Here is an 18,238-nt window from a genome sequence, read left to right as displayed (position 1 = left end):
TTCAATTACACGGTGTTAAAACATGTAATTGAAATGTTGGTGTTACAACATATTAAAACTTGTTTCTACCTCAAAGCAAACGTCTCACACTGTGCTGTTTATTCACATCAATTGATTTACTCACATTTTAAATCGTGCTAAATAAGGCTGCAAATGTCAGCAGCACGGTGTAAATATGTAAATGAAAATCGTTCCTGCATACATTGTGCGCTTCCTGCGTTAATCACCTCAAACATGCCCACTCACCAGACGCAGTTTGCATTCAGTGACTCATCCCTTCGACTTCATGCACCCTGGCCATGGTGACGCACACACAGAGCACGTCCAAACATCTAAACTTGTGTTTGTCAGGCTCACCTTTACAACATGTCCCTGAGCAGAACAGAGACGTAAGCAGTGAACTACACTGACGAGCGTTCTAACGGAAAGAACATCAGACACACAACTTTGTTTTTCTGCTTAATGATCATTCCAACTAAAGGTTTATCTCTGATATATTTTGTTTGTCACTACAGGCTAAATTTAGTTGTTCCTTAAGCTAATAAATATATTTTATTAGCTAATGACAAACTAGTCTGTGCTTTGTTACTTCTAGAGCAGATTATTGCACCTCCTTGTTATCAGGCTGCTCCAGTAAGTCCCTTAGGACAGGATCAGAGATTATATTTCTCCCATTTGGGCTTCTTTGTGTTGGCAACATGTAAAATCAAGAATAAAATTTAAAATCCTTCTGTTGACAAAGAAAGGTCCTCATGGTCAGGCATCATCATATCTTAAGGAGCTCATAGTACCTTGCAGCGTTCCTTGTGGTTCCTAAAGTGTCCAAAAGTAGATTGGGAGCCAGAGCTTTCAGCTATCAAGCTCCTCTTCTGTGGAACAAGCTCCGATTTTGGGTTAAAGATGCAGACACCATCAACATTTTTAAGAGTAGATGCTTCTTCTTCATTGAGCTTATAGTTAGTGCTGGCTCAGATGAGTCCTGAACCATCGCTTAGTTACTGTATGTTGCTATAGGCAATAGGCAAATTCATGTGCCATTAAAGCATGTTACTAACGGAGCTTCTTCCCCTTCTAGTTTTTCTGCTTTCTCGTCTCGCAGTTGCTTACAGCACACCATGCCACATTAAAGAATGATTTCTTTTTCTAGCTTAAAAATAATTAGAAATATATCAAAGGACTGCGTACTGTATCATGAAACATCTGTCAGTGTAAGTAATTAACCTGCAAACCTACCAGTGGAAACTAAACACAAGGACAACAGGGACCAATAATAGTAATCAAAATGATTAATGGGGGCCACGGGAGCAAACAACAGAATAATCCCCCAAACAGCTGAAATGCATAAACAACCAGAGCCTAAATTCATTGAGACTTTCATGTTATCTCAAGAGTCACTGACTAGAGAGCTGACAGCACTGTTGAAGCGCATCCCACTCCAAATATCAAGCATCAAGGTCAAGCATGTGGCAGCCCAAATTATATTTGTGCAGAAATTACTCAAGTGGGCCAGAAATAATGACTTGTTTCACACAGTAGGTCATCTACAATAATATCATGCTCGCTGGCTGCTTTTTCAGTCACATTAGACCAAACAATTTTTAAAAACAAAGGGAAACGCTTGGAAATAGTCCATCAGTATGTTGTGCTTTTTTCATTGTCACACTGTGAGTTGTGTTACTTTTTAAATGATATTTCATGACCTTGATGTTTCCACAAAACTTTGTTCTTTCAATTCCTATTATGGCAGTCATTAATCTGAAAGCATGTGTGCATTTGTAATTCATGTGAACGAAGTATTTTTTCCCCTCGACACCTGCCGGGCTCTGTGTAAATGTGAGGTAGGGTTGGGGTGCGATCTTACCAGGCATGTGCACCATCCTGCAGTTGCACACTCGCAGGACCTCGTTGGTCTCGCAGAGCAAGCGACAGGCGCTGATGCTGTATGTATCGTATCCTGGGAACTTCTCTTTGCTGGTGGAGCGGCAGTTCCCCCAGGGCTGGGGCAAGTAGGTCAGCTAAGCACACAGAGATTTATTAGACCCCAGTCCGAACCACCAGGGGCGAATAGTTGAGAGAACAGTAATCTAGTGGATGGTGGTGATGGTGGTGGTGGGGGGTGGGCGGTGGTGCGATGAAGAAGACCTACCCTCTGCTCCTGACATGAAACAAAGGTCTGGAAGCCCGGAGAGACGCCAAAGCCCAGCTGGTGGATGTAGGGAGGCTCGTCCTGACTGTGGATCTGAACTCGAATGCCGGCCTCCAGGGACGTCTCATCTTCAGGATGAAACAGAGCACGAGCACAGAGCGTTGTGCAAAGGGAGAGTACAAGGGAATTTCAGATGGCTGCCTCATCTGACAGCTTGGACTCAGTTTGACGCTAACTGCCAACTATATTTCCGTCATGTTTGAGAAATAAGCCAGTAGGGATTAATATTATGTGACATCTACGATGCAAGCACAAATCCGAGGTATTTTGTTCAGGAATTTTCTTTTACAAATCACATTTTCCAGCTTGCTGTAATGCCATCAAAAAATACATTATTTACAGTACATGACCCAGAGAAATAGATACAGGTTGTATTTTTTTATACAAAGCCCAGCAGAGGTGTCTCGTGCTGTAACATAGGATGGGATTATATTGGACAAATAGTTTTGAGGCTTACTTGTCTCTCTCCAGATGGGCAGATACTCATCCTGCTGGATATCCAACATGATCTCCAGCCCATTTCCCATTCCGCCCTGCTTGGTTTTCCTGGATGTGGTCTTGTTACCATTAAAAGTGTAGCATTTCCCATATCTGGTGTAAACCTGGAAGAGAATAGATTCCTATCATGAGCATCACCATAAACATGACAGCCCACATTGCTGGCTGTGACACAATCATACCAGTGGTGCATTAAAATGAAGGCAGAGATATGGCGCAAAGAGTAAATAAACAAACTGTGTGTGTGCTTGCCCAAGTTACTGAATATTACCCCCACACACACCTCTGGATGCAGTCTACTGGCTCAGTCCTCGTGGACTTTGATAAGCTGTATTTGAATGAATTCCCAACACTCACCACACAAACCATGCACAATGCAGCTCAATAGTACTACCATCCCACTGAAATATCAAATGGCATAAAAGATTCTTTAATCTTCCTTCAAAGGAAAACAAAAGACAATAAGTGAGAGGCTGCTTTGAATGAGCTATCACATCACCACCTATCAGAGGAGCTGTCTCTGTGGGGGACGCATGATCTCTTTGTTTATGCTTCCCATCTAAACTGCTGCACTGCAGAAAATATCCATCTTTTGGAAATGTCCAGTGAGTTTTTTAAGGGACGATCTGTGATCTGCATGTAAGTATTTTAATAAAAAGACTAAAACAACCATGTGTTTTGATCCTGATTAAGGTTTGATCACATCATTTAGCTGTTCTGAAAAACATCAAGTGCATTATTTAAAGACACCAAGAAGCATCTCTGTTTTTTCAACAGACTAGCTACTGTTAATTTATTTATCTATCTAGCCAGTGTTACAGCTGGTAAATTGTTAGCAACAGTCATTTTAGCCGACAGATTTGACAATGCTGGCAATGAAAAACTTCATTGCAAAATGAGCTATAACAAGCTCATTTTGAGGGAAACAGACATTTGAGAATGAAATGTTGATGATTTCTGTAGATTCCGAGCTATGAGTCCTGCTACACATGCCAATCGCTTAACTATCCTGAGAGCGCAGCTTTCTACTCTTAATGACACATTCATAATACATCATAATACATCTTTCCACAGTGCAAAAAAAAAAAAAAAAGAAAGAAAAGAAAAGTAATTTATTGGATTCATTTTGTCCAAACGTCAAATAAAAGAGGACAGTGATGAAAGCATTAAAGCAGAGGAAATCGCATGGCAGTAGAGGTCAACTGACAAGTCGCGGGAGAAATGACAAGTGAAATAACAATTGAGCTGAAAAGACGGCAGACGTATCATTAAGGAGACACAGTGACGGTGGCATTTTCCAAAACATGAGCGTCTGTGTTCTGACTTTGATATCAGTTTGATCCACCTAATGAGTGCTATGATGTCTAAATAAAGGATACTGGTGGAACAACACAAGCTCTCATTTGCAGACCGCGGGGTGTATTCACATCTGTGAATCAAAGCCACGGCGGTGGTGTTCAGTCAAGTAATTCCCTGGAAGAGTGGGCAATTTAAAAAATATCCACAACAGTGATTAGAGCAAGAAATGAGCAGAGTTTACAAAAGCTTGGTGTTTGGAAAGACAGCTGTATTTTAAGAAATAATAGACCATGAGACTTTTGATCTGCATGTGTGTGCATGCATGTTTTGTATTGAGTGTTTTTGAATGCCTTACAAATAGCAACCTTCAAAGTGAGTCTTAGTTGAGGATTGAAAGAAATTACAGATCTCAGTTGACACTCTGATGTGGTAGAAAGGGGTCTTCGTAGTGGAAATCTTTTATAGACACTTAACTCTTTTTTTTTTTTTTAAGGTAGGTAGCATCTTTCCAGCCACTGTGAGTAGAAAAATGGGAGGTGGCAAATTAAAGGTGGGGGGCTGCGGAGCGGGGGCTCAGGTGTGACTTTTGACTGACATTTGCTATTAGGTTGAAATGGTTTAATCTCTATTTGGCTGGTGCGGAGCAGCTGAGGAGGTAAGCTGCACTTATCATTGATCCTCCCCACCGTTCATTGACACACTTAAGCCTCGACAGGCAGACTTTATCTGATGGAGCAGGCAACAGAGGCAAAGGAGGATTTCACTTTAGAAATTCTCAAAACACCTCGACCAAGGGCCTGGGTTCCGCTCTAAAACTTTGTGCTGCAGAGGACGTCGGCGTGTTCACAAATGATGTCCCCAGAGAGTAAGAAGAAGTTTTCCCATCATCTCACCCAGGAAATGGTTGTTGGCAGAGCTTCCTCTGGTTTATTTCTCTGCCTCTGAACCTCCCCCACCCCCACAATCTCTCTCTTTCTGCATCTGCAACTTGATTGATGGAGCATTTTTCTCTTGTTACATCTTGCACCGAATTTAGCAAAGGTAACATGGCTGACTCGGGCAATTCCCAAGTGGGAACTTGGCACCGCTGTTGACAAGCTGAAACAGAGCAGCAGCATGGCAGTTACAATCCAAATGAAAAGACATTTTGTAGTTCTCTGAGCCGCTCAAGCTGTTTACAACAGCTAATCATTAGGCACTTATTGAGGCATTGTTTGTTGTCGTTCAGAAAAAATATCATTAACTCTTTCATAAACTCCCAGGGCCCCCAAAACCTCAGGGCAATCTTTCCAACCTTGAGAGCTTGAAAATTTTAGAACCAAATTGGGGTTTTAAGGTCCTCTACTAGAAAAAAAATTGAGTTTCAGAGATTTGAAATAACAAAAAAATTAGCAGCATATATATATGTAATACTTTTAACTGTGCTTTTAATTCTCAGGAGAGAATACAGGATAATTCATCTCTGTTTTGTGAGCGAATATCTGGCATAAACTAATATTCATCACTTTTCATTCATTTGCACACCACTGCACAACTCTACAGCCACTCCAGCATGCTCACAGCAGAGCATGTCCGTTGTAATCAGTTGGATGGAGTTTGTGTAGCAGGCAAAAAACTAAAACAAAACACTACACCCTGCCTACATGACGTGTTGCATATTGTGTCACACTATGTAGAGTGTTGTGATAACAAAAAAGGAAACAAAATGAAAAAAAAATGTCCAAACTACTTGGGAGATTCAGGACCCCTGAGAAGAAACTGAGGGAATGAAAGACAGGGATGTCTCCTGCGAGTACATCAAAGGCCCTTGGTTCACCATGCAGCAATTACCTTGAATAACTGCTAATTTGTTTGACCTTAGCATGTACCACTATAAACTGAAGAGGAGAACAGCCTTAGGCGGTTATTCTTATATTAATAATTGATCACACTACTTGAATATGGTACAGTAGGATTTGCAGTTGGTCAATGGAGTTTAACCATTGATCATTTAATTGTATATACTTGAGATTCTTCTGCTGTGAAGTGTTTTCTATAGTTTTGACACCAAGGCCTGCAGCTGTACCGTTTTAGATTAATCTCACCACTCTCCCTGTTTTCTGCTTTTTTTCAACAAAATTAGCGGCTAGCTGGTGAACATAACGCAACATTTAGCAGCCAATGAGCCATTTATTGGGTTGGTGGAGACCATGAAAGAGCAGGTGGGCACAAACATGATGCTAAATGAATACTAATGATCAATAAAAAGACAACTTTTCACCATAACAAGTTTATAAAGTGACAATATATTTTTAACAGTTTGTTTCTGCTGCCCCCAAGTGGCCAAAAAAACAACAACAACAGTTAATTAAGTCCTTAGATTTTTGTCTTGATGCTCGAGGGGGATCCTGTGTCAAAATGGAACGCCTTTATTATTCCAGTTGACATTATGCTGACACAGTCCATATGTCTAAAAAGATTTATGCTTAATCAAATTGCCGCAGACTAACTCAACAAAGCAACCCTGGAGTTGGGCAGTATTTCAGAATAAGAGTAGTTGGTTTCTGGGTCTTCTGGGTAAAATTTAATGAACCTGCCATGTGCAGTCTGCTGTGTGCAGAGAACATGATGGGCACTTAACAGAATACATACATAATGCAAAGACAGTGGGAAGAACGGTGGGCCATATTTTACCCCAGGACCTTTTTCCTTGTTAATCAGACACTACTCCTGTCTACTCTGTATACATGACATGTATTCTATGTCTGTCCGAACTGGGGGATGGATGCCTCCTCTGCTTCTTGTCCTGAGGTTTCTCACTTTTTTTTTCTTTTTTTTAAAAATATATATATATTGCAGAGATTTTTTTCTAATCGAGTCTTATATTCATGGTGTTAAACTTTCTGAAACAAAAATATAATTTTATAAAGTTATCTCATGTAATGGTTCTCACCAATTCTGACAAGACTGTCTTAAATGTCAGTTCATTATGTGTCTTTTGCCAGTAAGTGCCTTGTTTCTGTCATTCTGTCTCTCCATGCTAAATGCATTAAGAGACCAACCCCTTACCATGTAATTCATAATCCCTAGTGGGGTAAACCCTTAAACACCCTCTTTATGGCTGTGATCTGACAGTCCCATGGCACTTTTCCTTTTAAATAACCTGCAGGAATCACTTCAGTGCTTCTCCGGAGGACATCCATTTCCAGGCAGGCTGCGTGGCATCGGGTAGCACTCCGAGTCTGAGGGAAGGGGATTTGAATTCATTTACGGAGGGTGGTAGAATATGCCACAGCACTGATTGGCAGTTGAAAACCATTAAGTATGGCTCATGCAGGTTTTAAGGTTGAGACAGAGCGTTCCTTGATTTAATGTGTTCATTACTATAGCAGCGAGACTCAAACGTGACATGAACTGAATATTTACATGGCATCTCTATGGAATATTTTCTCAGGACCAGCGGTGTATACACAATAGCACTGTACTGCAAAAATCTAATCATCAACTGTTCAGTTTTTCTTATTTCTTGTGAAGGGTTGTTTGTTTTGTCTCAAGGTACTCTTTTCTAAAAATTCCTGATATAACAAAAATTGCACTGCGAACAAAAGGAATTGTCTTATCCCATTGGCAGTTGTCTTCTTATAGAAGAAGATGTAATATGAGACAAACCTACACAGGGAAGGAAAATGCTCAACCTGCACTAGAGGACAAAGAGGACACACTGGAACAATGGAAAGCCAAATAGCTGCCTCGAGAACTACTTAGTGACACGTCAGTTCAGTCAAAACAGCTGTTACCAACTGACGTTTAAAGGGAGATACAAAAAGCATGTGATGTTTTAATCTTCAAGAAAAAGAAAGACTGTGATAAAAATTACAGAGTGAACATAGCTTTTAAGTGCAGGGCACAACATCATTTTTGCTGCATTTCTTCCTTTTATTCTTGCACTCAATAACCCTAACACAATAATAATCATTTAAAAAAAAACTTGCTTTATGAAGTGAGTGTTTCCCTCACATTCTCAAAACAGAGATTCTTTACCAACACACTTGCAAATAAAAAAAGAACAACAGGGGGTGATAAGGCAACACTACACTGCATGTGTTGAGCAAAAGAGAACAGACATCTTATCGCTGGTATTTATGTGTACAGTTCTTTTCTGCTGTCTGTCAACTTTTATTGACCAAAATGAAAAGAAGGAAAAAGTCTTTGGGTTCCCTCACCTGATTTCCAACAAACTGACATGCGTCGCTAAAAAGGCTTTTTGTGTTCACTGTTCACTTTTCATAACTCAGTATGATAGCTCTGAAAAGAAAACAAGCTGCTGATCCACTCATGGGGTGGACAAAACATTAGCAACAACGCTATCATATCTACAGACTTGTAAATAACCACAGACTTCAATAAAATAGCATAGTGACAACAAAAACTGTTATATAAGCTTTATTCATTCAAGATAGGATTATTACTGCACCTAATAAAATGCTAACATAGAGTATTTTCTGAATTTATTGGAGAACTCAACACAGAAATTCCTTTCACAATCTGCCTATGGACCTCGTCATGGGACTTCTCATATCTTGACTGTGTCAAAACCTTCAGTAGCCCTCAGAAATCATCAACAAGGCTGAATAGCAAGACTGCAGAGATTTTTAAGATTCTTTAGCTCAAGCTTAGAAAAAATGATAGTGATGTGATAACTCACGCACACACGTCTGAAGAACTGACAAGAACTCATTGTTTCTTCTCTAGCACCACGGTTAAGCTGCATAATTCATGAATTATCCTCAATCAAACGTCAAGCAGATTACCTTTATCGTGGGTCAGCGCTTTGAGATCTCTACATACATATGTACAGCGGGGTAGTAAATACAAATCACATCATAACCTCCCTCTCACATAAAAACGGAGGAGACGCTCAGCCATGAAGCCTAAACAGTACAGACTGGAAGGTGAGTCACAAAGGTTTTGCACCATTAAACTACATCTCAATGTCGGCCTCTAAACATGGTGTGAGGGACACATGCTTTAGATTGCCATTCAACACATTAAAGTTATTGTGCTTCAATTCCAACCTTCATTACACAACTGAATGCAGAGATTGCAATGGTAGTTTAATACAGTGATCAAATAATACTGTGTAATCAGTGGGCTGTGTTCATGGTTGGTCTCCTCTGCAGTTGGGCAGAATAACCTGTTTAATAAATGTGGTAATTTTCTCAAATTGTCATAAGAAAGAGAGTTCCCTGATGATTTATAGGAGGATAATAGAATGTCGCACCGAAGTAGGTTGATCCTACAAGGTAGTGATCATTTTAAGTATTATTTTTGCACGTTCCACTCTGCAGTTTCACTGAATACCATACGTTAAAATGATAAAGTCCGATATAACGGTGTGGGGATTATTTCAGTCATTAGTGCAGGAGTTCTGACTCATCTCTTCTCTGCCTTTGCTGCCCTCTTTCTGGTTTCCTCTGACAGAACATCACAAATAAGTGGACCGCCAAAGTCAGAACAGTGCACTCAGCAAACCTCTCTCTCTTCAAATGTTAGTATTCCCTTCACCACCACCCCCCGTGCTGCTATTCTCCGCATATCCGAGCATACTCAGCTTATTGAGCAGTAAGAGATGCTTTTGAAAAGGAGGTTGAAAATGGACAGGCTCTCCAGCACAAAACAGCTCCTCACAAATGGAAGAGTCCGGTACATTCAGTCCGGTCTATACTAACATCACGGCCATGAAGCTGCTGTTTTATAAATGTGATTAGAAATACTGTCATAATGGGGATAATTCACTTGGATCACCGCAGTGAGACAGGTCCCTCATCAGTCTTTATATATAATTGAGATAAAGCATTTCCTGCAGCAAGAGTTTGTGCCAGGATCCAACCAAAGTGCCAACTAGTTCTTGACCTTAAAAATCAACCAGAACAGCACCTATAAATTATTTGTATATGAAACATAAAGAACAACTGTTGTCATTATCCATTTATCTGTGTTAAAAGTATCTTTAACTCTCTTGAAACAGCTTAGAAATGTATAATCCCTGGCATACTTAAGGGGTCTTGTCAAACTCTGGGTCATCTGAGTCATTCGGGATCCTCCCTAACAGCACCTCTGGTTAAACTATGTTTTGCCCCATGGTGGTTTAGGAGCAATTTCAGGCTATTTATTCCACTCCAGAGTTTGAGGTCATGGCTCAGAAGAGAGGAGTACAGTACAGTCATGCAGAGTGTATGAGCTAATGGGGCTCTCAAGATAGCAAAGGAGCATATTGGTGTGTCTACATGAGCCAAGTATGCTTAACTTTTCCACTTCACCCCTTCTTGGCCACAGTACTGATCAGTCATTCTGTACAGTGGACACTCATACAGCTAGGGAGAAATTTGCCTTGGGCACTGCACCGGCAAACACTCACGCCTTAGGCATTTGTCTAACTGTCGACTTTGTTTTTCTGCAGTCATTTAGATATTTCAGGTTTAATTAAGGTACCTCTGTCATTAACACAAGATTTCATTTCCTAAGCTCTCAATCTTGCACAACTCTCTGCTTCTCTCAGACTCTGGCATCTACTCCAAAACACAAACACTCCCACCCAAACTGCCGCAGAAGAAACACCGTCACAGTTCCCTTGGCCAAACTTTTATTTAGTATTCATCATAACCAAGACACCTGCTTGGTTGTTTTTCTTTTCCAGGGAACTCTGGGGAAATGATATCTGTTGGATTGAAGCCACATGTTGGGGTTGATGAAACTACCAGAGAGGAAAAGCAGGATCTACTATCTCTTGACATGAATCATCAATATAAAATATGGTGTCCTTTCAGGGATATGAGAAAGATACAGATGCAAATAAATATCTCGTGTCACTCTGTGACAAGTTATTCATAACTGAGCACATGTATCAACAAATGCTCGTGATTGCTAGTATTTTATAAAATGCGGCTGGTACATGAGATAACAATAATAAATGTTTTTTCTTCTCCCTGTGTACCCTGGTGTCACATGTCTGATGTCCAGAGACTCCTAATGACATGCAGCACTTGCTTTATTCACAAGATGGTGCAATAAGTGCAGTTACTTACCCACTTACCTCCAAACCTTTCCCTTTTGGTGAGTGCAACAGAGAAACGATATTTGCCGCTCAACCGTGTAACATTTATGAGCATGGGGATTTGTGTTTTTCATGCTACATAAATCATCCAAGTAAACAAGTCTGATTAGTGTTTTTGCTCAGGCGAAAGAGCTTGTTTTGAGTCAAAAGCAGATCTCACAGTCCATTAGACTAAGCTGGATCTAAAGCCAGAGCCCAAGGAAGTTTGGCAGACACAGAGGTATAACTGCACACCTAAACACACCCAGTTTAATTTGGCCTCTAATTGCAGTCCTCTCAAATAACTGAGTTAAAGAAGGAGATAATGGAACAAAGGACAGGAACATCGAAAAAGGAAATGTAAACCTTAAACCACTGATCCTGTCCTTTACTGACTGTGACAAAGTCACACTAAGAGAATTTTCACAGGACAAAATGCACAGTATATCCACAGGGGACTGATAGATTTAATAATCAATTTCACTGATTTCAATTGAGGTGGTGACACTTCTGACATTATAAATTCCCTTTATGCTAATTATTATATTCTATTCAAGTCCAAAAACTCCATCCAATCACCAACAACACCCTCCACCCCTCCATGCTGTACTGTGTGATTGGTATCACAGTTCAGTTATGAAGACTACAAACCCTCGCAACCAAAACACTGCTTCACTATTATTCCACAGTATAATTATTTCTGTATTTACCATAGTGGCATCTCATTTCTTCATTAGACTCTTGTGTCTTCTGGCTCTCTCTCTTGCTCTCTGTGCCTCAGGCTCATCTATCACTCTTGTTGCAACTACTACTGTTCGCCAATGGAGGTCGATAAAGATTATAAATGATTTGATGCTCCTTTAATACCAGGTTATTAAGTGTGAGAGCAGAGGACCACTGTAATCCCTGTCTGCACATCAAAGACAGGCCAGATATCTGGCTTGCTATTAGCCAAGTGGCTGGATGCCACCTGCCCAGATGTTTGGCATGCAGACTTCAGTTCTGCCAAATGGGGATCATGAGATTGCAGGATGCCTTCCAGTAAGCATCTGAAGCTCCCAAACTTCAAGGACAGATAAAAAAATACAATCTTTTATAATCTATCAATCCTTTTATATTTGTCATTTACTGTACGTGTGCTGTTGAATGTCCAATTAGAGGATCAATCACACCTGGCTAGAAAATATTATTGTATTTGCTCCAGAAACCTTTAGAAGTTGATGATGTAGCTGCGTCACTTTTAAATTCAAATTTTCTATGCACATAACAGGCGCTTTTGATATCCTGCATCAGAGGCCACAAATCTCAGTGTGGATTATAAAGAGTTGATGTTGGGTTCTGTATATCCCACAGTCGTGACAATCCCAGGCCTGTTTCCTGGGCTCTGACTGTCAGTTAAGGAACTTGCTTGTGATAGGGCCTCAAAATATTGGAAGGTTTCCTGTGGTTACAGCCCTGGCTGTCAATGTGCATTTGATCTCCTTGGAGTTTACTCACACTGAAGTTGTTTGTTGTTATTTACAGCCAAAGCCTCACAGTGATGCTGTGCCATTGTGCACTCGGCTGAGCTGTGGCAGGGTCAAGATGATCGTTACCATTATGTGTCCTGTTACTGAAACACATTACTCACTGTCACAATTAGAAGACAGATACAAAGGCCAACATAAATGTTGCATTCAACCACACATACATGGCACTTTAGTCCAAATCACAAACACAATTTAAATGCATGTAAATGTCCGCCATATCTTATTTAATGTTGAATTCATGAAACCTATTTCAGTTTGTTGGTTTGTACCACAAATACCTAAACAACTTCTTGGGTGGATTGCCATCAGACTGTGTTGAGACATTAGTGATCCCCAGAGGATAACTACTGCCTAATGATTTATGTGAACTCCTGACTTTTAACAGCAGGTCAAACGTATCCAGGAAACTATTCAAACAGATGGTAATAATAGTAAACGCTGATGGAAACAAATAACAACCAGCACTATAAATAATTTAAATATTTTGTGCTTAAACGTGAAAATAATATGTATTGCTCACATTAACATGATTCTAAGTCTGACACCAGCCTTTGACCAAGTATTAGAGTTTATTTTAGAATGTTCATTATAGTGGCAGGTTAAGCTTTAATTACTCTCATTAATTTATCAATATAGTACTGAATACTTAGGGCTAGCTTATTAGAAGTGAGAACAGGAAAGCCAATTACAAAAGGCCAAAAATCAAAGCAACACTTTACTTATAGTAAATAGTTTGAAGTTAATTACATTATGCCTTTTCTCTTATGTTAAACACCCACTTAGTGTTAGTATAAATAGTGTACATAGAACTGAAACAAAAACTGTAATATAAACAGACTAGAGTCACCGGCTTCCTTTAAATTGAGATTTACTTTCACCACGCATCTATTTATTTATTTACTTTCTGCATAAACAGGATGAAAGCAAGAGTTTGTCTTGCAAAGACTGAAATTGTAAATTTTGATTCTGTAATGCAGATGGAGGTTTTAATACTTTTCATATACACATTCATATATTTGTTTCCTTATACATTTGTAATATGAAAATATCAAGAGGCATGCATTTTTTAACACACATTTGCTCTGTGCAGATGAATCTGTGTCAAATCAATTTCAGAGGTGGTAGCCTCGACTTTGACCTTGTCCCTCTCTGCTCAGATTGTGCCTGAGTTCCATTAATACAACTCGGAGCAATTTTGTTGCATCTAAAAGACACAAAGCCAAACTGGATGCTTCAGGTGATGAGCACCTTTGCAGGCAGAAATGAGATGATGAAATGCAAACGCTTCACCTGTCCATCACATCTAGAAATCAATCCATTTTAAATAATTATTATGCAACTAGTTGAATTTCAAGGCTTTAACAGATTTTAGGGTCAAGAGTGAAGACATATAATTAATTTATCTTTCGACATTAGGTCATCAAGTATGCAGGATTATTTCTCTTGCTACAAGGTCATTTGTGCCCTTACACCACAGGCACACACACAGAGACACATCACATTACCTGAAGGTGGGAAGCAGCTGCAGTGTGTTTCTCCTTGTATTTTGCCTCTAGAAGCATGTGTTGTATCAGTCAGATTCCAGTCAGGCACTAAAAACGCATGACTTATTATCACAAAAAAACAGAGCTGTAAACCAAGAAGAAGAATAGTGACTTCTGCAACTCTTCTTGAGATCTATAATTCACTTTGACAGATGTCAGAAACAGAGCATGTTTATTTTAGCCTCGCTTTGACAACAAGCTGCACAATATACCTCTGAAGACACCCGGCGCCTTAACTTAACACACACTGCAGTCTGTGATCTGCGTGCTGTGCTTGACTTCATCATTAGCGAGCGATGGCACCATTTAGATGGCTAAATTATCATTATAAAGCTCCATGCATCAGAGATTGTTCACTGTGGCGGAAGAGGAAAGGCCTAGTTGACTCAGACATTACGCAAGTCTTTCTATTCATGACTTTAACCTCCTATAGATATTTTAAACAAGAGCAGTTTCTGCAAGTGAATGGCCGTAAGCGCAACAGAGAAGAGCAGGCCTTACTATTTGCACTCAGACACCCCTCAGCATAATCACGCTGGTTATCGTCATAGTTCGAACAGTATGTCAAGACTTCTTTTTTAAACTGACTCAGGCAACATTTCACTGACAGAACAGTCAAAGTAAAATGTTTTCCTGAAAGAAAATGAAAAAAGAAGAGTGTTGCAGGGAAATGAAATGAGTATACCCTTTGACTCAGTGGCTTAGTGCGATGCTCACTGTCTTTCAGCTCCACCAAACAGTGGTAAACAGAATGTCTCTAACTGATCGGCATGGCAGTCAATACATCAGCGTGTGCATTGGGATGAAGAAATCAATGTCAGTGCATTCCCATGCCTCTTCCATCTCTGCCAGCAAGCCCTCATACAGGGATGGAAAGCCATCAACTGAACCAACCCAAAGGGAATAGCACACACCCGATATTGATGTTTGAAGGGTTGCCTTGGTGCCAAGAAAGGCCCTTGTAAAAGCCATGGTAAAGGATTACTCAAGCAAGCATGTCCTCCTTCAGCGCACCGAGAACACTAGTTTCCACCCTTGGTACAGTTTTGAAGGGTCATTTTTAAACACAGCGAGGGATGAAACAAACAACAAGAGGAGCTCGGAGGGACCATCCATCACTCCTACTTGGCTCTACCCTGCTGTTTGTTGAGCTGGAGATAAAGTTGGCCTTATCTTCAATTAAGCCTGATCAAACATCGTTAAGGCCCAATCTGTAATGTTAAACAAAACAAACAAAGAGGCTCGCCTAGGATATAGTGCATTTTTTAGTGTCAAATTGACTGATATAAAATTGTAACTTTATTATGATGATGGATATAATGGTGATGCAGTAGTCTGCAGCACTGTATCAATTATGCTGATGAAATGTGTACTTAAATATATTATAGCTGTGAAACTACACTCGGATCCTCAGTGTTAATATTCCGCTTGGGGATCAATAAAGTTTAAACTTGATTTTCCTTATTTAGGTACTGTAAATAAGTCTTTATCTATCTAAATAATTCAAAAACATAAAGCCAACACATTGTATAGAGCTTAATTTTTGACATTCCAGGCAGTTGTGGATCTTTGGTTAGCTCAGACTAGCCCGAGACAAAATGCTGTGCTGAGGAACCTGTCAGCTGAGAGGTTTTTGTTGAGGTTTGAGTGTTGTTGCATGAAGCTAAGCAGATAAGATTGATGTGCTACTGCTCTGCCAAACAGACAATATAATTAAAGTCATGCAACCATAACTGAAGCACATGAAGCTACGTCCTTCTTCTCAGGTTGTTCTGTTGAGTACACCGACATGCACTTTTCCTCCTACAAGAATACATTTATATAACCTTAAAGCACATGTGAAGCCATGTTTGGTGCTCACATTCATCAATTGTTTTGTCAGCTAATTTTAAGAAAAGGTTTCTAGATTTCAAAATTGGTGGTACAACTATCCACTTCATTAGAAATCCACAAAACCCAATGAAGGTAGGAAATGGTGACACAGGAAATTACTGATCGGGATCACTAGTTGTAATTATGTAAAACAAAGCTCAGATTAAATCCCTGAGTTGTAAACACTGCCAGCAAATGTTTTTCATCCAGAGGCAAAAACAACATGACACAGACACAAAGCTGACAGATGTGCTACATTTCCCAACATTTACCGTATTGTTGTTGCCATGATAGAGATTGTAAAAATAATTCATCCAGAAAGCTTCAACATTAACTAATAATCTTGCAGTGATATTTTTGTTTTTGGAGTTTTCAGGGTGAGAAACTTTAAACACACTGATCACCCTGTAAAGTTGTCATGGCTTAAATTTGATTAAACTGTTGTTTATTTCAAACATCCAGCAAATTCTGGTGTGGTGGTCCTATAGGAAAAGGAAACACCGCTCGTGTTATGATTTAATCTCTGACTAAATCATAACATCCTATACTGTATAAATAACCAATATTGTGAACGCAATAACTGCAGGATGTTTGTGTCAAACGAGCGATTTGGGTGAATTTTGAGCAGATTATTACCTGAGGATATTGCATCTATCTATCTATCTATCTATCTATCTATCTATCTATCTATCTATCTATCTATCTATCTATCTATCTATCTATCTATCTATCTATCTATCTATATATAAATATCGATTATATGAGACAATTCATGAACGTATGCTGATTTGTTAGAAATACTCGATCTAAATATGTTACCTTACTTTATTTTATGTATTTAACATTTAGCACAACATTGCAGTGTTTAGTTTCTACTACTCACTGGGCAAAGACCTAAACAAAACATGCAGTTGTATTTTTGGAAACAGGTATAGTAGTATATTGTTATTCCTTACCAAAGTCCTTCTTCAAATTCACACACAAAGAATACACACATTGAAACAGCAGCATGTTATATTCTTTGTGTACTGCCTTCCAACCAGTCGACAATTTAGCACAAGTCAAGGCTGCAAACAACATGAACAGCAGGTTCTGTATCTTGAATGAAAAATAGACTCACAGCAGTGTGCTGTAGTAGGACAGCGTGATTTTAGTCTTATGAACCTGCAGATGGTGAGTGATCATTTGTAGATAAGCTGAAACAATAATTTTGAAGTCTTGCTAAAACAGATTTACACTACACACTTTGTTAAAATATTAATCTGGTGAATGCAATGATGACATTAAAATCTGAGAGTTAAGTAGCAAGCAGGACATTTTCCACAGTCAAGGGCGCCTTGGTGACATGTCAAAGAAGAAAAATAACAGAAAAAAGCAAACTTTGTCAGATCATCCTGACCCCTCTGCACTGCAACACGTTTTTATCACCTTATGGTTTTAGTTTATTGTAACACATAAATCATCTCTGTATCATCCACATGTTTGTTTTACACATGAGCCGCGACCTCAATACACCAAACAGTCTTTACAGAGGACCGAACCATGGGCATAAACAGATAAATATGAGAAGTTGACCCTACTGAAATCCCCAGTTTAATTAATGCCAGGTCCCCTCTCTGTAATTTGAAGTCTCCTTTATTAGAAATTTTAAAAGTGCTCTCCCCAGGGACTCTCTGAGTCACAGGGAAATTGTGGCACAATATGTTTTTAATTTCCCAGGAGGTCTTCGCACAGCAAGTATTTAACGATGGAGCAGCTTTGCTGAATGAAACTAAAAGGTATGCTTGTTTTTTTCTTTTGTCATTATGACAGGCTCAGGACATGAAATATTCTTCTTATTTGCATGGTCCTCTTTTGTTCAAAGCGGTGTACTACTTATTTGCCTTCCGGTGGGACATGCACTGTACTGCCACTAGATCCAACTGCAATACCTCAACAACCAACTAAATGGAGAACATATCTGCAATGTTTTAATCTGTTTTAATCTCTGAAATGATAACTTTAATAACTCTTCTTTGCCCTTTAATTATACCATAATTAGGTTTTCTAATTTAAAACACAGCTGACATATAAATTATAACTTGAATGATAAGTTTTCCATAAGCCATTTTTTTAACCTTTTTTTTTTTTTTTTTTAAATTGTAGTAGTTACTTATCATAGTATCTTGATGTGCAAACATCATTACACATTCCTGGCACCACAGAGGCTAAAGGAACA

General features: G+C 39.3%; 1 protein-coding gene across 1 annotated transcript in view; it reads right to left on the bottom strand.

The window, feature by feature from the left end:
• Nucleotides 1-18,238, bottom strand: part of asic4a (acid-sensing (proton-gated) ion channel family member 4a) — an 80,517-nt gene that overhangs the window by 13,534 nt on the left and 48,745 nt on the right. Inside the window, exons 2-4 of the mRNA XM_010740987.3 lie at nucleotides 2,664-2,808; nucleotides 2,147-2,274; nucleotides 1,862-2,015 (exon numbers count right to left, since the gene is read on the bottom strand). Coding sequence (XP_010739289.3) covers nucleotides 1,862-2,015; nucleotides 2,147-2,274; nucleotides 2,664-2,808 — 427 coding nt within the window. The remainder of the gene's footprint in view (nucleotides 1-1,861; nucleotides 2,016-2,146; nucleotides 2,275-2,663; nucleotides 2,809-18,238) is intronic.

Source organism: Larimichthys crocea, chromosome XVIII (genome assembly GCF_000972845.2).
Source record: "Larimichthys crocea isolate SSNF chromosome XVIII, L_crocea_2.0, whole genome shotgun sequence".
In the NCBI taxonomy this organism is placed as follows: domain Eukaryota; kingdom Metazoa; phylum Chordata; class Actinopteri; family Sciaenidae; genus Larimichthys; species Larimichthys crocea.
This window is presented reverse-complemented; position numbering and strand designations above follow the sequence as displayed.